This window comes from Gossypium hirsutum, chromosome D10, assembly GCF_007990345.1.
Source record: "Gossypium hirsutum isolate 1008001.06 chromosome D10, Gossypium_hirsutum_v2.1, whole genome shotgun sequence".
Lineage (NCBI taxonomy): Eukaryota > Viridiplantae > Streptophyta > Magnoliopsida > Malvales > Malvaceae > Gossypium > Gossypium hirsutum.
Window position 1 is genome coordinate 64467376 of NC_053446.1, and position 26995 is coordinate 64494370.

The 26995-nt window shown below is 32.1% G+C and overlaps 3 protein-coding genes and 1 non-coding gene across 6 annotated transcripts; all 4 read left to right on the forward strand.

Annotated features, from left to right (window-relative positions):
* Window positions 1–14326: 14326 nt before the first annotated feature.
* On the forward strand, window positions 14327–15639 carry LOC107941474 (zinc transporter 7). The gene is made up of 3 exons (XM_016875041.2): window positions 14327–14972; window positions 15051–15200; window positions 15289–15639. The coding sequence occupies exons 1-3, from the start codon at window positions 14361–14363 to the stop codon at window positions 15592–15594; spliced, it is 1068 nt and encodes a 355-aa protein (XP_016730530.2). The 5' UTR covers window positions 14327–14360; the 3' UTR covers window positions 15595–15639.
* Window positions 15640–19710: 4071 nt separating this feature from the next.
* LOC107941484 (factor of DNA methylation 1) lies at window positions 19711–23113 on the forward strand. 3 transcript variants are annotated; one of them, XM_016875052.2, is made up of 6 exons: window positions 19711–19903; window positions 20931–21223; window positions 22029–22090; window positions 22204–22398; window positions 22519–22731; window positions 22814–23113. In XM_016875052.2, the coding sequence occupies exons 2-6, from the start codon at window positions 21100–21102 to the stop codon at window positions 22868–22870; spliced, it is 651 nt and encodes a 216-aa protein (XP_016730541.2). In that variant the 5' UTR covers window positions 19711–19903; window positions 20931–21099; the 3' UTR covers window positions 22871–23113. The 3 variants fall into 3 exon arrangements, with proteins under 3 accessions (XP_016730541.2, XP_016730542.2, XP_016730540.2); XM_016875053.2 differs by having other exon boundaries at window positions 22871–23113; XM_016875051.2 differs by having other exon boundaries at window positions 22876–23113.
* On the forward strand, window positions 19813–19915 carry LOC121222681 (U6 spliceosomal RNA). The gene has a single exon (XR_005920040.1). It is a non-coding gene; the product is annotated as a U6 spliceosomal RNA (small nuclear RNA).
* Window positions 23114–23612: 499 nt separating the features above from the next.
* LOC107941477 (zinc transporter 7) lies at window positions 23613–25545 on the forward strand. The gene is made up of 3 exons (XM_016875044.2): window positions 23613–24675; window positions 24745–24894; window positions 24979–25545. The coding sequence occupies exons 1-3, from the start codon at window positions 24064–24066 to the stop codon at window positions 25282–25284; spliced, it is 1068 nt and encodes a 355-aa protein (XP_016730533.2). The 5' UTR covers window positions 23613–24063; the 3' UTR covers window positions 25285–25545.
* Window positions 25546–26995: the final 1450 nt, after the last annotated feature.

Below are 26995 nucleotides of genomic sequence, written 5' to 3' on the forward strand. Positions count from 1 at the left end.
CAAACATATGAATTAACATATTATATCATTCCTAAAATTATCAAATAATCATTAAAATTTAACCATAAAACACACCTTTAACATAAACTAACATCAAGATCAAATTTGCATTATGCCATTTATAACTCTTTTCCTGAATCACATAACAAAATATCACAAATATATATATGAATTCTGTAACTATGTATCAAACTTACCAACATGAGTTAATTCATAAACCATTCATGACATTACTTCATGCCAAATCATATTCCAAATATACCACACATATAAGCTATGAAACTTTATTTCCTCACATGAGCTTAAACCATAACCAATTATGCATAAAACATTCATATATTTTATTTTCCTCCTCCTCCTCTCCATTCCACATCCTTAATGTACATAACACTCTTATAAATAACGTTTTCTATAATTTTACTATTCACTCACATGTATATTCAAAGCTGTCTATCCACAGAGTCACTAAATTATTTTTATCCGGAGATACAGAGCTCCAAATTAAGATCCGTTAATTTTTCCTGAAACTAGATTCACATATCTTCTTACCATAAAATTTTCAAAATTTTTGGCTTAGCCAATAAGTACAGTTTATTCTTTAAAGTTCCCCTGTTTCACTACTCGACAATTCTGACCTCTCTTCACTAAAAATTAATTATCTCACTGTACAGAACTCAGATGGTTACGTTTATTTCACTTGAAAATAGACTCATTCAGGGTTCTAAACATATGAATTTTAGCCTGTAATTATTTTTGTACAATTTTTAACAATTTTCCAAAATCAAAATAGGGGATTCCAAACTCATTCTGACCCTATCTCACTAAACTTAAGATATCTCAAAATATATAAGTCTTTTCTTGCTATGTTTCTTTTATGTAAAAATAGACTCATTAAACTTTCATTTCATATCTTATTCACTCTCCAATTCAATTTCCACCATTTTTGGTGATTTTTCAAAGTCACACAACTGTTTCTGTCCAAAACTATTTTGTTGCTAACTCTACTATTTCATAATTTCACTTTTTCACTTTTGATCACTATTCAATTCAATTCCAGACATATATTCATCATTCAATTACACTTAATTGTTACATGATCTCATGTATTTTCACTTAGTCAATTTCTCGTTGAACACTCAGAATATACACGGATACGTAGAGAATTAGCACATAAGTGCCGCACTGATATGTAGCCGAAGCTACCATTGATACGTAGTCGTAGCTATCACTGAAATGTAGCCGAAGCTACCACTAATATGTAGCCGTAGCTACCATTGAAATATAGCCGAAGCTACCACTGATCAATAACACTAAAAATGTCCACGGGCCGGCTCACACAAGCTGTTAGGTGTCTGCAACACATGCTAGATCACCCAGCACCCGGGACTCACTGTAACACTGGTCTCTAGTGACATGTCACTAGTATCCACTTCTATTCCTAAGTTCAACTGGGAATTTACACTTAACACTTTATTTTAAACACTTTAACACTTGAATAATTCATAAAAAATTTTCCTTCCACATTCAATAATAATTCACATATCAAGTGTAATTCACAATTTATAAAAATATATTGCTATTATTTACACATAACTTACTTTGGTGCAATAATATAAAAATTTAGCAATTTAGTCTTTAATCTTTTCTTTTCTCCGATCAAGATCAATCCAACTTCTTTCTTGATTTATAATAACACATCTGAATTATTTAATACTCACATTTATCAAAACAGATCTTCACTCAAACTTTTAAAAATTACAATTTTGCCCCTAAACTTTTGCATATTTACACTTTTGCCCAAATTCTCGTAAATTAAACTTCATCCCTTATTCTTATGTATTATGACATGCTGAACAGTTTTCCCTTCTATGGTAACATCAAATTCCCACTCTAACACTTTTATATGAACATTAGGTATTTTTACCGATTATGTCGTTTTACTCGTTTTCACTTAAAATCACTTAGAAAAAGTTGTTTAACATAATTTCAAGCTTCATATTCTACCATAAAACATCAAAATAAACACATTTCATCTATGAGTATTTTTCCAAATATAAACCCTAGGTTAAATTATTGCTAGAATAAGCTAAATAAAGTTACCGGGACTCTAAAAACATAAAGAACATTAAAAACGGGGCTTGGAATCACTTATTATGGAGCTTGGAAGCTTGAAAACCCTAAATATGGCTTCCCACTTACTATTTTCGTTCACCATGGAGAAGATGAGCACATTTTGCCATCTTTTTCCCTTTTTAATTCTTTTTATTACTAAATTACCAAATTGTCCCTAACTTAAAAATTTCCTATTTCACTTATCTCATGTCCATTTTTGTCTACCAACTTAACCAATGGTCTAATTACCATATAAGGACCTCCAATGTAAAGTTTCATAACAATATGACACCTCTAACATGTAGAACTCAACTTTTGCACTTTTTACAATTTAGTCCTTTTGACTAAATTGAGTGCGCAAACGTCAAAATTTTGGAACGAAATTTTCACGAAATCATTTCGTGAAATTGTAGGTCATAAAAATATAATAAAAATAAATTTTTTCTCGTCAAATTTATGGTCCCGAAATCACTATTCCGACTAGGCCCAAAATCGGGCTGTTACACAATTGTTGTCTATGTTGCTCATTGCTGCAAAAAAAAAACCAAACACAATGCATGCATAAACCATTAAAAAAAAAGAACATAAGCAACTAATAATGAAATATATTAAAATGAAGAATGGCAATTAATTTCAGAATTACCAAAATTTCGGTAAATATATTAAAACATCTGTCTCTAATCTGTTTCAATTTCGATATTGAAAAAATTGGTATTTCTAAAAATATCAGAGTGATTAAATTATTTTTATTTTTGAAAGTGATAAATTAAGGATAATTAATCACAACGTTAATGTTTTTCACCAATTATACATAATTTTCTTGGTATAATGATAAATTTAGCCCTCAAAATTGACACATTCTATCAATTTGTTATTGATTTAATAAATTTAACCCACAACATTTACACATTTCGTCAATTTGATCATCATTTAACGTATTTAACCCATAATAATTACACATTCTATCAGCATTTACGCAAAATATATAATCATCAAGGATTAAATTTATTTTTATACTAATCAAAATTATGTATAATTAACAGAAACTATTAGCGCTTGATTAATTGTTCGTGGTTACTTTCAAAAAAGATAACGATTAATTTGTTCAATATCAAAAAGATGTTTTTTAATTTTTTTAATTTCATAGGTAAGAAAATCTCAAAAAAGAAAATCTTTGAAATAAAAAAATAGTATGTTTTTAATAATTATTTAAATTTACTCTCACATTATTTTTACCCATTCAAAGCTAGCAAGTCTTTTATGTACAAAATGGTATAGCTCTGCAATTTGGATTAACATTTTGGTGACCTCCATGTGAAGTGAAAGAAAATTGACAATGTCACACAATTATTATTTTTCCCTCCATACCCCTATGCCGCCAAAGAAAGTTGAATTATTAAGGCACAAAAGTACTAAGGAGTAGGAGCTAGAAAAAGAGGGGCATGAAAATAAAGAGACTTACATTTATTATTTGCATAATACAAAATCAGTCTTTAATATTTACATATTTTATTAATTTGATTTTTATTTTTATTTAGTTAAATTTGACTTTAAACCCTTTAAAAAAAAGTTGAATTTGATCATTAACCTTTTAAAAAGAGTCAAATTATTATTTAACGGAAATGTTAAATTTTGAAATACATATAACAATTCGCGTGTATTTCATATTATTTTTTTAAAAATTTTATGATTTTTTTTGAAATTTTGATTTTTGAATATTATTAGAAAGTTATTTGGTATCCTGTTAGCGGAATTTTTAAAGTCCACCAACAAAATCAATGGGTTAGCATGTGTCTTACAAATATATAATAAAATATTAAAAAATAAATATTTTTAAAAAAAAGATATATGTCAATTTTTTAAAGTTACTTATGGAATAAAAATAATATATTATCCGCGTACCAGGTACTCACCTTTTTAATTAAGATTTAAAAATAAAAAAATCGTTAGTAAAATGAATGGATTGCAAATTGAGAAATTTGATATTGGATATTAAAATTTTCTTAAAAAGAAGACATAGCAAGATACGAAAGTTAGTAACTTATTTGATTTAATTTTAATTTTTAAATTTATGCATTTTATTATGAATTTTTATTTTTTGTGTACTCTGTAAAATTTGTCTGAAATTTGCAATTTTCAATTTCTCACGTGAGTTTGAGATAAAAAGAAATTACTTTTAGGATTGGTGAAACAAGGGTTATAGTCCATACATGAGTTTCGTTAAATATTGTCTATATATATATAAGTATATACTCTTCTCCATGCTGCACATTATTGCAAAAAAAGAACACACACAAGGGACCAATCTTAGATCTTCACAAAGGTCATCTGAGATCAAAGGAGAAGAACAAGAAAAACAAAGGTGAGGGGTTTGAAGAAAGAGCCAAATATATAATAAAGGAAAAATTAAATGAGAGAGGATGGGTTTCATTTAAAGATTAAATGTTTCTTTTTTGGTAAAAACATTTCTTTGGTCCCTCTCCATTTTGATGTTGAGCAAATTGGCCCCTTTCTAAAAATTTTGGAGAAATTTGATCATTGTTATTTTGAAAGTAAGCAACTAAGTACAATTAATCACAAGTTTTATGTTTTCATCAATTCTACAATTTTTTCTTGGTATAATAAAAAAATATAACCTTCAAAGTTTACACATTTTATCAATTTGATCTTGATATAACAAATATAACTCATAACATTTTCACATTCCATCAAATTTGTCCTGATTTAACAAATTTATCCCGCAATATTTACACATTTTGTCAACAGTTACGCGGAATATATAAACATCAATGGCTAAATTTATTATTATACCAATTAAAATTATGTATAATTGATGGAAAATATTAACGCTATAATTAATTGTTCGTAATTACTCACTTTCAAAATTGAATATTTACATCTTTTATTAATTTGAATTTTTTAGTTAAATTTAATTTTAAATCCTTTAAAAAAGTTGAATTTGATTATCGACGTTTAAAAAAGAGTTGAATTATTATCTTTTAATAAAAATATTAATCAAAATGTTAAATTTTAAAACATGACAATTCGTATAACAATTCAGGTGTAATTCATGCTTGTTTTTATTTGATTTTTTATGAACTCTTTTTGTGAGAAATTTTTATTTTTTAATATTTTTTTAATTTTAAATTTATTGGCGTGACATATAAGATAAATAATACTATGTCAACATAATGACATGTGGACTGCCACATGGTTGCTATGCCAACTTCGTTAAAAATTAATATTTTAGTCAATATTTTAAAAAAAAACACGATTTGACTCTTTTTTAAAGGTTAATGGTCAAATTTAAATTAAGAAATAATAATGATCAAATTGAAAAAAGATGTAAATATTAAGTGTTGAATTTATTATTATACTTATATTATTTTAAGTAAAATTTTTCGGATTTGAATTTGAATTATTTCATGTTTAGATTACATTGAGTTCAAGTCAGTTTAGACTCGAATATTTTGGGAAATTTAAATAGTTTTGAGCTCAGAACATTTCAAGAGAAAATTAGCAAGTCAAATTACAATTATAAAATAATATATATAATTTATATGTGTATGTATATAAGTTTAAATTACAAATTAATTACTAAAAGTGATTAGGGCATTAGTATTTGTGTTGTCGCATGGGAGTTTAGGTTCAATCTCTTGATTGAAATAATATTTTTAAAATATTTATTTAATATTTCCATATACATCAAAATCCTTGTTAAATTTTAATTTTGTTTTTGTTATTAGAATACTTGAATCAATAAATTTTTAAGGCACATATCAAACCCAACAATCAAAATTAAATCACACCAAAATAAGGCCAAGAAATCCTGAACAGCTCACCAAGCAACACTCAAATATCATAACTTAACCCCCTTGCAAATAATAAGAGCATAGACGGATAAGCACCAAAAAGACTTGCTGCAGATAAAAGGTCCCATGCCCATTACAAACTCTGCCCATCAGTTCCTGCCAGAGGAGCCATGGCCAAGAAAACTATTAGTCTTAATGCAATCCACAAAACGTGTGGGACATTTCCTTAAGGTCAGCTCTTTTGAGCTCAAGTCCTTTTTGCTGGCAAATTTGTTGATATAGGAGCAACATTGGTCATCACAATCAACAAAGGTCTTGTGAAAAAAATAGTATGTCTGTAATGATAACATATCGCAAAGAAAAGAGAAATAAAAATAAAGAACACACAGGTTTTACGTGGAAACCCTTTCGGGAAAAAACCACAGGTAGAGGAGAAGAAAATTCACTATGTCGAATTCGAATGATTACAAGAGGAGTTTCGACTACATCGATTTATAGGTTGAAAAAAACCTAATTATAATCAAAGTCGAATATATTATGCTAATAAATACTAAATATATTATACCCATAAATACTAAATCTTCTAGAAAGAAGATATATTTTGTTTAACTTGACTTGCAAGCAATCTCTTAGAATTTGGGTTACACAACTCTAACAATCTCTACCTTGACACGAATTCTCAATGAACAAGTTCTTCATCGCGAACTCTCAACAAACAAGTTCTCCACTCTTCCATAAAACCCTTTAAGGGTTTAACTTCAACAATGAACACCAATCAAGTCTAAGCAATGCTTAAACTTGGTTATAGGAAGTGACTTAGTCATCATATCTGTAGGATATTCATGAGTACTAATTTTACTCACAACAATATCTCCACGAGCAATAGCATCACGAACAAAATAATACCGAACATCAATGTGTTTTGTTCTCTCATGAAACATTTGATATTTTGTAAGGAAGATGACACTCTGACTGTCACAAAATACTGTACTGATTTAAAGGTTTTCATTGAGTTCACTAAAGAGTCCCTTCAACCAAATAGCTTCTTTACAAGCCTCAGCAATTGCCATGTACTCAGCTTCAGTGGTAGACAAAGCGATTGTAGTTTGCAAAGTGGCTTTCAACCTGATTGCACAACCTATGATTGTAAAGACATAACCTATGAGAGATCTTTTTCTATCAAGGTCTCCAGCAAAATCAGCACCAACATACCCAATGACTCCATCTCTAGTTCTTCCAAACTGTAAGCAAACATCAGTAGTACCTTGTAAGTATATTAAGGGTCTGTTTGATTGAAGGAATTGATTTTCCGGAAAATCATTTCCAACTTTTCCAGCGTTTGATTGGCGGAAAACATTTTCAATTTGGAAAATGAACTCCAAAACAAGGGAAAATGGGTTACATTTTAAGGAAAATGTCTTACCCTTTCAATTTCCGTAAGACATTTTCCGTGCTCTCCTCTCTATCGCCTCCTTCATTCCTTCCTTCATTTCTGGTAGAAAATTGCTTCTGTTTATCGATTTTCCAGTAACTTGTTTTTTTAATTATTCAATACTTGTTTTTTAACACAATTACAATTAATTTATTTGATATTAATTTTTTTCAATTTATAACGATTAATATTGTAACTTAATAATTGAGTATTATTATAAATAAATCATTGCAATATATGTAAAAATAATTTAAAATATAAAAATTTATTAATATATATCAATATATGTAAAAACAATTTTTTCAAAAAATATTTCCAGGAAATCTGCCAAATAGCCGAAAATATTTTACACAGATTCAATCAAACACCAGAAAATATTTTCCAGTAAATCATTTTACAGAAAAGTAAAACATTTTCCCGAAATTATTTTACGGAAAATATTTTACTGGCAATCAAACAGACCCTAAAATCCACTGAATTACTTTATAATGTTCTTTACCAGGATTCACCATTTATCTGCTAACTGTACTGACTGCATATGATAAATCTGGACGAGAACAAACCATAGCATACATGAGAGATCTCACTGCACTAGAGTATAAAAATGTGACATGTACTCAATCTCATCATCTGATTGTGGAGACAAAGCCGATGAAAGTCTGAAATAGGCTGCTAAAGGAGTACTAACAGACTTAGCATTTTGCATATTAAATCTGCAAAGAACTTTCTCATGCACCCTTTCTAACTTAGGTACAATTTACTTGCTTTTCTATTTCTGAGAATCTTCATACCAAGTATCTTCTTCGCTGGTCCCAAATCTTTTATCTCAAATTTTTCACTTAGTTGGACTTTGACCTTTCTTATCTCTCCTTTATCTTTCGCTGCTATCAACATGTCATCAATATAAAGGAGTAGATACACAAAAGAACCATCACTGTTTTTCTTAAAGTAAACACAACTGTCAAAGATACTTCTTTTTAAATCATGAGAAGTCATAAAGGAATCAAATCTCTTGTACCACTGTCTTGGTGACTGTTTCAAACCGTAAAGGGACTTTTTCAGCAAGCAAACATAGTCCTCTTTTTCTGAGTATAAAACCCTCTGGTTGTTGCATGTAAATATCCTCCTCAAGTTCTCCATGTAAAAAAGTAGTTTTTACATCTAACTGCTCAAGCTCCAAATCATGCATGGCCACAATACTAAGCAAAGCTCGAATCGAACTATGCTTCAAAACTGGAGAGAATACATCTGTGAAGTCTACTCCTGGAATTTGACTGTAACTCTTTGTAATAAGTCTTGCTTTATATCTAGGTTCTTGAACTCCTTGAGTCCCCTCTTTCTTTTTAAACATCCATTTACAACGAACAACCTTTTTACCTTTAGGAAGTTTCACAAGATCTCATGTTTTATTTTTGTGGAGTGATTCCATCTCCTCTTGCATAGCAAACATCCACTTTTCTAAGTCTTCCCGGTTAACTGCATCAGAATAATTAGATGGCTCTTGGTTTGCATTTATATCTTTAGCCACGTTTAAAGCATAAACAACTAGATCAGCCTTGGCATACTTCTTTAGAGGTTTAATGTCTCTTCTAGTTCTATTTTTGGCGATAGAGTATTGTGGTGGAGAAGCAACTCTATTTTGAATTTTTGTACTAACTTGAGGAGTCGACTCTGTTGTAGATTCTGGATTAATCTGATGCTCCACTTGCTTTTGATTTTCTTTGTTGGAAGAGTCTTTAAGAGATAAGTTAGGTAGCATAACAGTTTCATCAAAAACAACATCTCTGCTAATCACAACTTTTCTATTTTCAGGACACCATAACTTATACCCTTTTACACCAGCTTTATAACCAAGAAAAACACATTTAATGTATCTCGGTTCCAATTTTCCATGATCAATATGAGCATACGCAGGTCACTCAAAAATCTTTAAATCAGAATAGTCAGCAGGATTACCAGACCATACCTCTTGTGGAGTCTTTTTCTCAATGGCGACGGATAGAGATCGGTTGATCAAAAACATGCAGTAGAGGCTGTTTCGGCCCAAAATAACTATGGTAAGTTGGCATTTGACAACATATACCGAACCTTCTCCATGATCGTTCTGTTCATTCGTTCTGCAACGCCGTTTTACTGTAGAGTATAACGAACTGTCAAGTGTCTCACGATTCCTTCTGACTTGCACAGTTTATTAAACTCATCAGAACAGAACTCTAAGCCATTGTCTGTGCGGAGGTATTTTATTTGTTTTCCCTTCTATTTTTCAATCATAGTTTTCCAAGAAGCTGCTTGCCACCAATGCAGCTTAGTCGAAATATTTAGAGTTACGAGTGGAAAATGCAGAGCAGAAGGCCAAGGATGCTCAAAAGAAAATAGTTGAGCTCGAAAGGTAGCTCAAGGCTTAGGTAAAGGAAGCTGCACAAGGGAGCAATAAGCTTGAGGAGGTTGATAATGGACCAGATGATAAAAATTCAGAAAACACTAGGATCCTTTGACTCAACAGGTATCAACTTTGATAGAGCGAAGATATCTAAGGTTCGTTTTGTGTGCCTTTTTGATACTATGATACTTCTATATCGATTTTAGATCATTGAGAATCGATGATATGGCTGGACTATGGATTAAGCGGGAAGAGGAACTTCAAAATAGGATAATTTAACTGGAGAAAGAATTATCTCGAAAACAAGCATTGGACTCGGAAGTTGAGCGTCTAAGCGGATCATTGGATGTAATTGGCAAAATGGAAGATGGAGATTACGTAAATGTTCTAAGAAAGCTGGAGGAATACCTTAAGGATGTAGAGACATTGAATCGATATCTTATTGCAAGAGAATAACGGAGCAACGATCAGGTGCAGGAAGTTTAAGAAAGATTGATCAGTGTAAGCTATTTTTCTTCACTTACTAAAATGTTTTCCACTCGAATTTCATTGCAAGAACCCCGAAGTTCTTCAAACATTTGACCTTATATGTTAATAGATGGTAATTGCTTTGCAAACTAATGGTTTCTGCTGTTGTCATGGTGTAGTATATTATGGAATCTGAATCAACCATTGGAATCAAAAGAATGGGAGAGCTTAATCTAGAACCTTTTTTAGACAAATACAAGAAGAAATTTATTATTGACGGTGTTTGAAGTCCGAACAATTATCCTCGTTGTGGCAACAACATATTAGAAATCCACTGTGGCTTCCTTTCAAGAGCATTCATACATCATATCTTGATTATCTTTTTTGTACTTTATATATGAAAGTCTGCACATTATAGACTACTCATCTTGTGGTAATGATATTCAAATGAGAAATCGTTCTTCATTAAACCGTAAATCCTTATCCTTTACGCATCATTGCTGTAAGTGTTGCAGAACCACTTTAAAACACATCAGGTTTTTATCGACGAAAACACTTATGGAATGATCTTCTGAGGTTTGGGTTCATAGGCAACTTTCAACATGGACACATTAGTAACCAATGTAGTTTTACTTTATTTTTATGTGTGAATCAGTTAATAGTTGATGAAGATAATGAAGGATTGAAGGAATTGAGAAATGAATGGGGTGAAACGATCTACATGGCCGTAATTGTTGCATTACTGGAAATGGAAGAGTACAATCTAAGTGGGAGATACATAGTTTTTGAACTTTGGAATTTCAAAGATGATGAAAAGCCAGCTTAAAAGAAGCTATTGAGATCTTCATCCACCATTTACAGAACAAACTGAGTCGATCCCTGTACTTCTCGAACTGATGGTAAGCTGAGTTGTTCCTGGTACTAGACTATCAACAAGCCAAGCTAATCCCAGTATTTTGCGTAACATTTCCATGTAGTTAATCTTATTTTGCTAATATATAATCAAATGACCAGTATTTTGTTTAACCCTCAAACATCCTGCGTGGAAGCAAGTTATTCATATGAATTGCTTGAATTGCTCATATGTCCAATGAATTATAAAGGAATGCTGCTGAATTCCCATCGATACATACATGCATACGTATTAGTGAAGTATATTCCAATATAAGATCAATATTGGGATTTACGTTTTATAGAGCAGCATTAATGATTGGTAATATACATTGGTTCCAAGGCAAACCCAAATATTTTAACCTACAACTGTGGCAAATCAAATTTTACAGTAACCTAATTATAATGTGAAGTCAAATATGAAAGTAACATTGGTTTATATATATATATTTTTTTCTCAAAATTCTAATAATCAAGTTGGTATAAGTGATAAACACTGAGCTTGCCACGTGTGTTAAACCACGTTTTTGTTATGTGCCACTCCGAAGACATCGGGCCTCTATTCAAGCTGGCATAGTCAGGACGTGGTAGCATACTTCAGGGCCCTGGTTAGAAAATATCCCACATCCGATAAAATTGGAACGATACAGAGAAGATTGCAATCTTCTTTTTTTTCCCCTGGGTTTGGTGTTCATATTCATGGGTTTTTGTGCACTTAAGATTGCAATTAGAGTTTTCTTTCTTTCTTTTACTGGGTTCGGTCTGTTTTACTCTCTTGAACTGTGAATTTGATTTCTTTTTTTTGCCATTTTTTCAGCTTTGTTGCTTTTTTCCCCCTGGGTTTAGTTTTCATGTTCATGGGTTCCGCGCACTTGAGATTGCATTGGAGTTTTTTTTTTCTTTTCTTTTTACTGGGTTTTGGCCAGTTTTACTCTGTTGAACCGTGAATACCTCAAGTTTTCTGGGAATAAATTGTTGCTTATATATCTGCTGGTCAACAGTGCTAATTTTCTGATATATTGGCCAGAATTGAAGGAAGAAGGTCCAATTTTGCTTTTGATCCTTCTACTACTATCTTAAGATTTAAAAGAAATTCAATTAAACAATTTCTTCCAATAAAATTAAACAAGAAGGGACCTGCACACTTAGACATGTTTCTCTTTGAAAAAAATTCAAACAGGGTTTTAAATTTTGCAATGTGTTTTATGTAAATCAAATGATATCCTGAATTTTGCTAAGCGTGTTTCATATCCTTGAATCCTTCTTTTGCTTGGCAAGTGATTCATTGAGTTTTTGTGATCAAATTTCATGTTTCTTTTTTTAGTATGGGAATTTGTGGGAAAATGCTTGGCAATATGGAAATGAAACCAATTTCCATTTCCAAAGGCAACAGCAAAGTGGTGAAGCTTATTGTTGAAAAATTCTTCAATAATGTCAATAATGAAAAAGTAGAAAATGGAAAAACAGAGAATAATTTTGGTTCTTCGTCCTATTTGTAGTTATAGTGAATGGATTTCTTTGATTTTAGTAACTAATATTATGATTCCAACATTTGGGGTTTTAATCTCAATATATGAACTTGGCTTTGCTTCTTAGTGTTATTGTTGAACTTTTTAGGATACCTCTATCTTAATCCATTTATGTGATTTGATAATGATATTTGCAGGCACTTAAATCTTCCATTGAAATGGAGAACACCAACTACGAGGAGGAGCTGAAGAATGATCGCAGGCTTGTTTGCAGTCTCATATACGAGATTAATTGCAGAAAAGAACAGTTGTCCCAAATGGAACGTGAATATAACGAGATGACCTCAACTCTTCGAGGACTCATCAATGGCCTCATAGCAAAAATTAACTCCAAGGACAGTAATCTGTGGGGTTGGGAGCTTCAATATAATGTAACCGTGAGACAGTTGAAGGGCAAGAATGCTGCGTTGCGCCTTGCATTTGCTGAAGGTACTTTAGATTATATGTGTATGTAATGAGCAGAATACTATGTGTTAATTGAATCGTCTGGTACCCATTGATTGATCTATATAAATGTCAGGATTTGAACCCCAAACTTAGCTTTTATTACGGGAACCGGATCAATTTAGGCTCGGATAAGCTTAATGTGTTCATAAACAGATAAGAACATAATATATGGGAACACTTTGGCCATACGAGGCTAATGCTTATATGATTCGCATTACAGACTACATGCTCCTAGTGATAACTCTTCTGTAAGTACTATTAGTCGAATAGCTTTATGATGTATTAATCTATCAAATCTGGGTGTCATATTATGAGTTCCATTGCTATGTTAATCTATGTACTAACAATATTATGAAGTAAGGCAATTTTGTGTACATTATATTGGGATGCAAGCTGAATTCCCATTAATCAGTTTCAACCATACATACATATACATAGATATATATATGAAGTTAAGAACGTAAGTGCTGTTAAATGGTACATTACTCAGATTGGTAATATATTGGTGCCGAATGTTCTAAAATTTAACCAGCATTACTGGTAATATATTAGTGCCAAATTTGACTATTATTGTTGATATATCTTCAAAAATTTCAGATTTGATAAATATAAAAGGGCAATAATGAATAAAAATACTGACTTTTTGAGATCTTATTTAATGAAGGGAAGTTGAATGTGGAAACTAAATCGACCTAAGGGAAATAAAAGCAAAATATGGAAAAGTTTTCTCGGGAAAACAAGTGTTATCCTTCATTTATCTTGATGATTCTCTAACGCCGCCAATTTTCCCCCCTAAGTTTACAGCAAGAAGACAAACGGCAACGTTAAGCCATATTCATCCCAGGTTAATTTTTTTTGTAAATTAAACATTTTTTGTATACATTTTGTTACCTATTTATTTTATGTTTTTGAAGTTTCCATTGCCATTTCTACCTTTCCAAAATGGTGTCTTTTTACTTGTTTTTTACTGGGTTATTGACATTTGTTCCATAGAATAAATTTCTTTGATTTTAGGGTTCTATATGTATTTTTTTTATAGTCTATAAGTTTTGACTTTTCTTCCAATAATATATCTCCAAAATTCTAACTTAACCTTTTTAAACTTTGTCATGTCATTATTATTATAGTTAATTGCACCAAATATCTCCAAACTATGGCCCTTATTCTAAAATAGTCCTCAAACTCAAAATACGAGTAATATTTGGCCATAAAATGTATATATTCATTCCCTCTAAGCCAGTCGGTTAAGCCTCACAATCCAACGTAACTGTAAATCTTTCTTGGCAGCCATGAAATCAGTTCTAAAATCCCTTGCAAACTCAATCTTCCTTGTTCTTTTCATCATCTTTTCATCTTCTACTCCACTTGTATTGGCTCAATGTGAAGCAGAGACCAGGACTAATGGATGCCATAACTACAGAGAATCCATGAAGCTAAAAATCATTGCCATTGTCGCAATTTTACTATCCAGCATGATTGGCGTGTGTCTGCCATTGTTTTCTGGTCAGGTTCCGTCACTTAAACCCGACAGGGACTTGTTCACCATTGTCAAGGCATTTTCCTCCGGTGTTATTCTAGCGACTGGGTACATGCACGTGCTACCGGATTCTTTTAACGACCTTATGTCCGGGTGTTTGCCTGAAAACCCATGGAGAAAGTTCCCTTTCACAACCTTCGTCGCAATGCTGTCGGCTGTGTTGACCCTTATGGTGGATTCATTTGCAATGAGTGTATACAAGAAACGTTGCGGTAAAGCTTTAATGGCGGATGCTAACAATGGTGGTGGATTGGAAAATACGAACGTTGTACAAATCGATAATTTTGAACACGGCCATAGCCATTCACTTGAGATGAATGACGACGTATCATCACAATTGTTAAGGCATCGAGTTATTGCTCAGGTATATATACATGTTTGAATCCTCAAAATCGATGGTTTTGCTTTTCAAGTCTTTACATTATGTATTTCCTAAATGTAGGTATTAGAGTTGGGAATTGTAGTTCATTCAGTGGTGATTGGTCTTGCAATGGGAGCCTCTGGCAACCAATGCACCATTCGATCACTCATTGCTGCCCTTTGCTTCCATCAAATGTTTGAGGGGATGGGACTTGGTGGATGCATACTGCAGGTAACCCCCAACATTGCACTATATATTTTCTCATTCAAATATCCATTTAGTGTACAATATTGATTAACATTATGTTTGATATGTGCAGGCTGAATATGAGATAAAAATGAAAGCAATCATGGTATTCTTCTTTTCAGCCACAACGCCACTTGGAATAGTTCTGGGAATTGGTTTGTCCAAGGTTTACAGTGAGACGAGTCCAACTTCACTTATGGTGGTGGGACTACTTAATGCTTGCTCAGCAGGGTTGCTGAATTACATGGCACTGGTTGATCTACTTGCAGCTGATTTTCTGGGCCCTAAGCTTCAAACAAATATGAAGCTCCAGGCTTGGTCATATGTTGCAGTTTTACTTGGTGCTGGATTTATGTCTTTGATGGCAAAATGGGCTTAGTCATTTCAACATATACATGTCTTTTTGTAATCTTCTTTTTTTTTTCTTTTTTCTTTTTGCTTCAACAGATGAGTTTATAGTGGATCAACACTTATTCAATCAATTATAAAATTTAGGCAAAGAATTGAGGCAACAAGGCTTGAACATTGATCTTTAAGATCGTTTACTCCATATTGCAGGGCTCATCACAAAGTATATATATCAGAAAAGTATGCAAACTTCAATTTTGTGTCAATATCATTATAATTTAAACTGTTTAATGTTACATCAGATGTAGATGTCTTTAAGCCAATGCTTATAGCCACAAAGTCTCTTTGGTGCAAGCTATAAGGACAGAGTTATGTTATAAATAAACAAATTAAATAATTTGTATTTAAAATATCAAATACTAAAAACCAATAAATAAGATTAGAAAACCAAAAATCGGATAAAGAATCAAATTTTACTAGATGTTGGGACTTGTTTTGCACAGTTTCCTTAAGATAGATTTGTCCGCTCCTACTGTACTTGGTGAAATGTTGGGAGACTGTCTAATAGGATACAACAACACAATGACCGAAATAGTAGCATCTCTACAGAGACCAATGAACAACCTTGCCTTTTTCTATCATCAGAACATTGGAAAATATAGAGAGAAAAAGAGAAGAATTTTCGAGAGCAAAATAAACTTGGTTTTAGAGAGTTTTTTAGTGTAAAAAATTTTGAAGAATTCTTAAGCATTCAAGATGGAGGAATTTTTGAAATATCCATAATTAAATATACAAAATCTGTATTAAATGAGCAATTAAATCATAATATATGTCCTTTTTAAATTAGATTATATATATTTGTTGAGAAAAATAAATTTTGTGTTGGGCTTAAAATATCCATAGGCCCAACTGACCGGTCTAGACATTTCACATCGCCCATGTAGTGCGAGTGCGCTTCAACCCCAATGGGTTCGGATCTACACCCCCTGCGCGTGAGACAAAGTTTCAAACTTAGTCATTCAATCATCTTTCAAGTGGGTTCTCATATATAAACGCATCTCACATTTGGTATTTAATCAATGTGAGATCTAAGCTTTTCTTTTCCTCAACAAATATTCACAAGTAACTTACTTTGAGTATTAATTTCTCGCTCATCACTCAACCATTTTGAGCATACGATATACTGTTTTAAAGGTATCATGGAGTAGAATATAAAATCATAATTTTATGATTCAATTCTCCACTTATACCAATTGAGAATATGCTTCAAAGTTTCTAAAAATTACAATTTTTTTCAACATTTTATACATCTAGTTTAAAGGTATAATCGAGTCCAGTAGAGCCCAAATAATGGCAAGCTTGAACTTGACTCAAACATCACTTTTTAAGCTCAATCTTGATTCAAAACATAATTGAGCTGATTAAGCTCGTTTATCAATTTTTATAATCAAACTCATTTATAATTAAGCTCTTTTTATATATCAAAGATAAAAATGTAATTTTATAAGTAAAAATATATTTAAATGGAATGCTTAATTAGGTTTGTGGGCTACTTGAATCAAGTATTACAATATTTAAATTCAGCTTAATCAATAGCTCGAGCTCTACTCAATAATTTTCGATAAAATATTAAGATTTTTTGAATCCAATTCGAATAGCTTGCAAATATAATGTATCACTTGTACTCTTAATTTTGAGTTTGCATTTTTAATTCTTAAAATAATATTAAAAAGTTCTTTCTTTCTAAAAAGAAACACCCAATCAATTGAAGGCTTTTTAGAAAGTGGTGGCAAAGTGCATCCTTTACTTTAAGTCTCACTATATCTAAAAAGAAATTAATGCGAACTGTAGAAAGTGGTAGGAATGTGCATCATTATTGCTTTAAAAGAATTTCAATCTTTAAACGGATAGAATTAAATTTTCATAATTTGGAAGAGTTAAAGTGTAATTTTTTTTATTAATTTAAAATTTTAAAATTTTTTAAAGAGTTCAAATAATAATTTTTTATTTTAAGAGAGCCGGGCTCCTGTCAACTCCTGGATTTGCCTCCATAATTTTCAAAATTTTAAATTATGTTATTTTGAATAAAAAGTTAATTGATAAAGAAATTCCTTTAGTTTCAAAAATTCAATTTTTTTGTTTTAAAAAATATTAAAATTTAAAAATTAAAAGATTAAAGTAATAAAATTTCTCCCAATATTAATGTCTTTTTGATACATGCACGAATGGAGTGAAATTTATTAGATTCCAATCATCAAAACTGCCAATTTTTAGGCTTGGGAAATTAGCACACTTGCGATGACTTTGTGGATGGGATTCTGGCATTTTTTGGGTTGAGATGTCTCATGGCATTTGAAGATCAATCTCTTAGCTTCGAAACACATTTCGAATCACTCGATTTTGAGTTCGGAAGCTCAAGTTATGACTGTTTTAGTGAAGACTGCGCGAGCAGAATTTTTGAACGAGATTATGACGGGAGTTACAAATTTTGGGCTTTTAATTCGTGTTTAAATTATATTGGGTTCAGGTTTTAGACTTACTTTTTTTATTATATATGAGCCTAATATTATAGTTGTTAGATCTTATTATTTTATTATTATTTTATTCTAAATTTTTTATAATTATTAAGTATTTTAAGTTATTTAGGAGTTTTATATTAACAAGAAAATTCAATTTAAAACTACTTCTTATTTAGATTAAATTAGAATTCTAGTATACTTAAAAGTTTTATTTAGATTTATTTAGCTAGCCTATATGTAGGCATTATTCATTATTATTCTATTTATCTTTTGAGTTAATAAATTCTCTCTGGGGTTTTTTTTTTCAAGAATTTTTCTTGAGTTTCTTTTAGAAGAGTTTTAACAATCATTTTAGATTGTGGGGATCATTTTCAAACTTTTTATTGCCAAGGTTTCTATCTTGAAGGGGAAATTAGAGCCGCTTGAAGGGGATTGTGAATTCTTCGTGTTTCCAAGGCTTATTAGGACTTCTACACACCACATCCTATCTTTTCATTTATCTTCTTTATTTGCTTCCTTATCTTTAATTTATTATTTTATTTTAGTTATTTATTTTAATTGTTTTATCTGACTTGGATTCAATTTCGTTTCAGATTGTGTCAAAATCCAATTTCTTTCCGAACGTTTAGAACCCTAAGTCAAATCCATAATTTTGACAAACTTTATGATCCACTTTCGCGTTCATCCTTCTCATCCTTTTGTACTGGCTTGAGGAGTCGACTCTGTTGTAGATTCTAGATTAATCTGATGCTCCACCTGCTTTTGATTTTCTTTATTGGAAGAGTCTTTAAGAGATATGTTAAGTAGCATAACAGTTTCATCAAAAACAACATTTCTGTTAATCACAACTTTTCTATTTTCAGGATACCATAACTTATACACTTTTACACTAGCTTTATAACCAAGAAAAACACATTTAATGGTACACAATTTTAATTTTCCATTATCAGCATGAGTATACGCAAAACACCCAAAAATCTTTAAATCAGAATCGTCAGCAGGATTACTAAACCATACTTCTTATGGAGTCTTTTTCTCAATAGCAACGAATAGAGACCGATTGATCAAAAACATATAGTTGACATTGCTTTGGCCCAAAATAACTTTGATAAGTTGCCATTTGACAACATACATCGAACATTCTCCATGATCGTTCTATTCATTCGTTCTACAATACCTTTTTTAAAATGTTCAGGTTCTAAAATGAAAAACAATATGAATTGCATGAATTGCTTATATGTCCTATGAATTATAAAGGAATGCGGTTGAAATATTCCCATCGATACATACATACATATTCGTGAAGTATGTTCCAATATAATATCAATATTGGGATTTACGTTTTATAAAGCAACATTATTGATTGGTAATATACATTAATTCCAAGGCAAACCCAAATATTTTAAAATTTAACCTACAACTGTGGTAAATCAAACTTAATAGTAACCCGATTGTAATGTGAAGTCAAATATGAAAGTAACATTGGTTTATATATATATTTTTCTCTAAATTCTAATAATCAAGTTGGGATAAGTGATAAACACTGAGCTTGCCACGTGTGTTAACCTCGTTTTCATCATGTGCCACTCCAAAGACATCAGGCCTCTATTCAAGCTGGCATGGTCAGGACGTGGTAGCATACTTCAGGGATCTGGTTAGAAAATATCCCATATCGCTAAAGAACTATAACACAGGAGCGTTTATATAAGCGAAAGAAGCATCAGATGGTTGTCCCTTCGGGGACATCCGATAAAATTGGAACGATACAGAGAAGATTAGCATGGCCCCTGCGCAAGGATGACACGCACAAATCGAGAAATGGTCCAAATTTTTTTCCCTTTTTTTTCCCACATTTTTACAGCTCTGTTTCTTTTTTTTTTCCTGGGTTTGGTGTTCATATTCATGGGTTTTTGTGCACTTAAGATTGCAATTAGAGTTTTCTTTCTTTCTTTTACTCTCTTGAACTGTGAATTTGATTTTTTTTTCCATTTTTTCAGCTTTGTTTCTTTTTTCCCCCTGGGTTTAGTTTTCATGTTCATGGGTTCCGCGCACTTAAGATTGCATTAGAGTTTTTTTTTTCCTTTTTACTGGGTTTTGGCCAGTTGTACTCTGTTGAACCGTGAATACCTCAAGTTTTCTGGGAATAAATTGTTGCTTATATATTTGCTGGTTAACAGTGGTAATTTTCTGATATATTGGCCAGAATTGAAGGATGAAGGTCCAACTTTGCTTTTGGTCCTTCTACTACTATCTTAAGATTTAAAAGAAATTCAATTAAACAATTTCTTCCAATATAAATAAGAAGGCCCAGAAATTGACCTGCACACTTAGACATGTTTCTCTTTGAAAAAAATTCAAACAGGATTTTAAAATTTGCAATGTGTTTTATGTAAATCAAATGATATCCTGAATTTTGCTAAGGGTGCTTCATATCCTTGAATCCTTTTTTTGCTTGGCAAGTGATTCATTGAGTTTTTGTGATCAAATTTCATGTTTCCTTTTTTAGTACGGGAATTTGTGGGAAAATGCTTGGCAATATGGAAATGAAACCAATTTCCATTTACGAAGGCACCAGCAAAGTGGTGAAGCTTATTGTTGAAAAATTCTTCAATAATGTCAATAATGAAAAAGTAGAAAATGGAAAAACAGAGAATAATTTTGGTTCTTCATCCTATTTGTAGTTATAGTGAACGGATTTCTTTGATTTTAGTAACTAATATTATGATTCCAACATTTGGGGTTTTAATCTCACTACATGAACTTGGCTTTGCTTCTTAGTGTTATTGTTGAACTTTTTAGGATACCTCTATCTTAATCCATTTATGTGATTTGATAATGATATTTGCAGGCACTTAAATCTTCCATTGAAATGGAGAACACCAACTACGAGGAGGAGCTGAAGAATGATTGCAGGCTTGTTTGCAGTCTCATATACGATATTAATTGCAGAAAAGAACAGTTGTCCCAAATGGAACGTGAATATAACGAGATGACCGCAACTCTTCGAGGACTCATCAATGGCCTCATGGCAAAAATTAACTCCCAAGGACTGTAATCTGTGGGGTTGGGAGCTTCAATATAATGTAACCGTGAGACAGTTGAAGGGCAAGAATGCTGCGTTGCGCCTTGCGTTTGCTGAAGGTACTTTAGATTATATATGTGTATGTAGTGAGCAGAATACTATGTGTTAATTGAATCGTTTGGTACCCATTGATTGATCTATATAAATGTCAGGATTTGAACCCCAAACTTAGCTTTTATTACGGGAACCGGATCAATTTAGGCTCGGATAAGCTTAATGTGTTCAGAACCAGATAAGAACATAATATATGGGAACACTTTGGCCATACGAGGCTAATGCTTATATGATTCGCATTACAGACTACATGCACTGTTAGTTGAATAGCTTTATGATGTATTAATCTATAAAATCTGGGTGTCATATTATGAGTTCCATTGCTATGTTAATCTATGTACTAACAATATTATGAAGTAAGGCAATTTTGTGTACATTATATTGGGATGCAAGCTGAATTCCTATTAATCAGCTTCAACCATACATACATACATACATACATACATACATATATATATATGAAGTTAAGAACGTAAGTGCTGTTAAATGGTACATTACTCAGATTGGTAATATATTGGTGCCGAATGTTCTAAAATTTTACCAGCATTACTGGTAATATATTAATGCCAAATTTGACTAATTATTGTTTATATATATTCAAAAATTTCAGATTTGATAAAGATAAAATGGCAATAATGAATAAAAATACTAACTTTTTGAGATCTTATTTAATGAAGGGAAGTTGAATATGGAAACTAAATCGACCTAAGGGAAATAAAAGCAAAATATGGAAAATATTTCTCGGGAAAACAAGTGTTATCCTTCATATATCTTGATGATTCTCTAACGCCGCCAGTTTTCCCCCCTAAGTTTACAGCAAGAAGAAGAAGAAAAAGAAGACAAACGGCAACGTTAAGCCATTTTCATCCCAGGTTAATTTTATTGTAAATTAAACATTTTTTGTATACATTTTGTTACCTATTTATTTTATGGTTATGATTTGCCGAGTGGACATTTTCAACAATGTGGATTGTATCTGATACAGCCGAAAGAGAATGTGCCTTGTCGAGATCTTGTTGAACTCGTGAAAACTACGAGCGATCAGATTGCTGCTCTAAAGGAACAATTGGAGGAAACATCAGAGGCGTTGAAAGATATGGAAAGCCGATACAGTTGTCTTACGGTGAAACAAATCTTAATTAATCGAGAACTGCAAGATGCTCGAAAAGAATCAATAAGTGTATTTCCTCGTTTTCCTTTGTTTTCTTGGATGTTTTATTTCTTTAGGTGCAAGAAATACCTCTTCGGAATCAGGTATGAAAGTGTTAAACCGAAGACTTCTCTGGTTCTTGATATGCAGGGTCTAAATGATGTATTGACAAGCCGAACAACTCTTGTAGTAAAAAAAATGGGAGAGATCGATCGAAAAGCTTTTGAAGTTGCTAGCTCTGGGAAGTTCCCGAACAAAGATTGGCAAGAAACATGTGCTAAATTATGTTCATTATGGCAACAAAACGTGCAGGATCCGAAATGGCACCCGTTTAAGATGATCAATATCCGAGGCAACTTGCAGGTATGGTGCATACACCAACTATTCTGTTATCCGGTTATCGAAAATCCGTTTTTTTACTAAATGTGCTAAACATATATGTCAGAATCGAGCCAGTTTATTACTCAAACTTATATATATTAAGGGGATAGCTACTCGGTAGTGTAGGAAATAGTAGACGAAGACGACGAGAAGCTGAAGGAGTTGAGAAATGAATACGGTGATGTCGTGTACGAGGCTGTTAGCACCGCATTGATGGAAATGAACGAATATAATGCGAGCGGAAGGTATGCAGTCATTTAAGCTAGTTGAGTGACCCGCAATCTAGTTTATCATTTTTAAAATATTTATAGTCTATGAATTTTGACTTTTCTTCCAATAATATATCTCCAAAATTCTAACTTAACCTTTTTAAACTTTGTCATGTAATTATTATTAGAGTTAATTGCACCAAATATCTCCAAACTATGGCCCTTATTCTAAAATAGTCCTCAAACTCAAAATATTGTAAATTATATTTCCAAATTATCAATATTATATCAATAATGTTCTTCTGTTGTTAAAATCATTAAATGAGACGTCAAATCTTATGAGACATAATTTAAAATAAAAAACTTAAAGAAAAATAAATATATTGTAAAATATTGATTTCAAGGTTTTCGAAGCTATTACAAAAACTATCATTCATTTTCTATTTTACTTTATTTTTAATTTTTATTTTTAAAAGTTGTATCAACAACATTTTACTTTTCTTTAAAAATATCATTTTAAATTAATAGTGTCAATAATAAAAGGATGAGATAAATAGTTTAAAATATTTTAAAGTTGGGAGAATAATTTAAAATAAAGATGCAATATTGTTAATCTAGTACTATTTCATAATATCATTTTATCGTATCAACTTTTAAAGATGACTTTTTTTTTTGAAATATTTTAAAGACAACATTTGAAGATTGATTATAATAATATTGTTGCATGGAAAAAGAATTTCCACGTTAGCAGAAAGGCTTACGCCTGAGGTGTGCTTAGTATTATTAGAAAAGTCAAAGGTCGAGAAAGTCTAAGGCGGGTCACACATATCACACGCCATGCACAGGTTTCCTTATTTCGAGGCTAAAATACCAAAATACCATCACATTTCTTGTTAAATTTATCACTTAATCAACGATCCTCTAAAACGAAGTAAGGACATATTAGAAATTTTAATTGCAATAATATCACCAAATCTGAAAAATTACAAATGAGGCAAAAAAAAATACGAGTAATATTTGGCCATAAAGTGCATATATTCATTCCCTCTAAACCAGTCGGTTAAGCCTCACAATCCAACGTAACCGTAAATCTTTCTTGGCAGCCATGAAATCAGTTCTAAAATCCCTTGCAAACTCAATCTTCCTTGTTCTTTTCATCGTCTTTTCATCTTCTACTCCACTTGTATTGGCTCAATGTGAAGCAGAGACCAAGACTAATGGATGCCATAACTACAGAGAATCCATGAAGCTAAAAATCATTGCCATTGTCGCAATTTTACTATCCAGCATGATTGGCGTGTGTCTACCATTGTTTTCTGGTCAGGTTCCGTCACTTAAACCCGACAGAAACTTGTTCACCATTGTCAAGGCATTTTCCTCCGGTGTTATTCTAGCGACTGGGTACATGCACGTGCTACCGGATTCTTTCAACGACCTTATGTCCGGGTGTTTGCCTGAAAACCCATGGAGGAAGTTCCCTTTCACAACCTTCGTCGCAATGCTGTCGGCTGTGTTGACCCTTATGGTGGATTCATTTGCAATGAGTGTATACAAGAAACGTTGCGGTAAAGCTTTAATGGCGGATGCTAACAATGGTGGTGGATTGGAAAATACGAACGTTGTACCAATCGATAATTTTGAACATGGCCATAGCCATTCACTTGAGATGAATGACGACGTATCATCACAATTGTTAAGGCATCGAGTTATTGCTCAGGTATATTGAATCCTCAAATTCAATGGTTTTGCTTTTCAAGTCTTTACATTATATATTTCCTAAATGTAGGTATTAGAGTTGGGAATTGTAGTTCATTCAGTGGTGATTGGTCTTGCAATGGGAGCCTCTGGCAATCAATGCACCATTCGATCACTCATTGCTGCCCTTTGCTTCCATCAAATGTTTGAGGGGATGGGACTTGGTGGATGCATACTGCAGGTAACCCCCTACATTGCACTATTTTCTCATTCAAACATCCATTTAGTGTACAATATTGATTAACATTATGTTTGATATGTGCAGGCTGAATATGAGATAAAAATGAAAGCAATCATGGTATTCTTCTTTTCAGCCACAACGCCACTTGGAATAGTTCTGGGAATTGGTTTGTCCAAGGTTTACAGTGAGACGAGTCCAACTTCACTTATGGTGGTGGGACTACTTAATGCTTGCTCAGCAGGGTTGCTGAATTACATGGCACTGGTTGATCTCCTTGCAGCTGATTTTCTGGGCCCTAAGCTTCAAACAAATATGAAGCTCCAGGCTTGGTCATATGTTGCAGTTTTACTTGGTGCTGGATTTATGTCTTTGATGGCAAAATGGGCTTAGTCATTTCAACATATACATGTCTTTTTGTAGTTTTTTAATCTTTTTTTTTTTTATGCTTCAACTGATGAGTTTATAGTGAATCAACACTTATTCAATCAATTATAAAAATTAGGCAAAGAATTTAGGCAACAAGGCTTGAATATTGATCTTTAAGATCGTTTACTCCAGATTGCAGGGCTCATCACAAAGTATATATATCAGAAAAGTATGCAAACTTCAATTTTGTGTCAATATCATTATAATTTAAACTGTTTAATATTACATCAGATGTAGATGTCTTTAAGCCAATGCTTATAGCCACAAAGTCTCTTTGGTGCAAGCTATAAGGACAGAGTTATGCTATAAATAAACAAATAAATGTTGTCTAAAACCCTTCTCCTCAAATAAATGTTGTATATATATATTATTGAGAAGATCACTAGTTAAACTAAAAGTTTAGTTCTTTAATGCACCTAAAAAACTTTGTAGTATCCACATTGTTAGTGGATTAAGACTTTAACCAAGTTAAGGTCAGCGCAGAAAAACAAGCATGCGAGTCAGTAATATTCTAATGCCACCATCCACCATTATTAAACAAACAAAATATTTGTCATTGACAACAAGGCAATGTGTGTAGGTTTTGAAAAATATCAGTAAAGGGAAAAAAATAAAAACTGATGAAATTGAAACTTGTTTTTTAGTAAGGAACGATGGTGATGAGCTTATCTTGTTTGAACCAATAATTGCCAAATGTGAGGACCACAAGAAAGAAATCAAAAGGGAAAAAAAAAAAAAAAGGTAGGGCTGTTTAAGTGGGGGGATGCACATTTGGTACTGGTAATGGTAGCAAAGTTTTGCAGTATGGTACCCTTGTGTGGTCACAGAATTTCCAAGAGACCCCCCTAACATTACTATAAGTAACCAATTGTTGCGGCCAATAAAATTTTTACAGTCTGTACTATAAAAACAATGCATACCTTAACTGTTTTTTAATCCCCCCCAGCCCCCCGCAATGCATGAATACCGATGATTGTTTACCATTATGAAAGTACAAATGCAGACACTCCTGTTGTTGGAAAAATTGCATTTTAATGGGAACTTTAAGGCATATTCTATATAGGTAAAAGTGGAGAGTTGAGATATTGTTGAGTAAAAATAAAGGCTTGGATCCATATTGGTTAAATACCCAAGTGTGAGATGAGTTCATTTCAAAACTCTTCTTTTGCGTCTCCGTATTTTTACAATATTCCAGTGATAGAAAAAGAAAAAGTTCGTTTGTTCGATCGTTGTAGAGGTGCTACTACTTTGATCATTGTTGTTGTTGTATCCTGGGAAACATTCGACCAACATTTCTCCAAGTACCGTAGGAGCGACCGAATTTGCCTCAAGGAAACTGTGTTTCACAGGCCTCGACTTTTCGTAAAATCTCGATTCTACTTTATTTCAAATTTTTATTTGATTTTTGTATTTGATAAATTAATTATAAATCATTCTATTTATATTTTATTTCATATGTGTTTATTTATAATTAATTATTTTGTTCGCTAACATGTTTTGTCCAACACCTATTACAATTTTTATGGTTCGATTCCTTTTGATGAAGATTTCCCCAGGATAATACTTACTTCATAAAACTTCCTAGCTGTGAAACATGGTACTTATCTTACAACAAGACTTTGCTAGGAGAACCGCAAAATATGTTCTTATTAACATATGTAACGTATTAATCCTT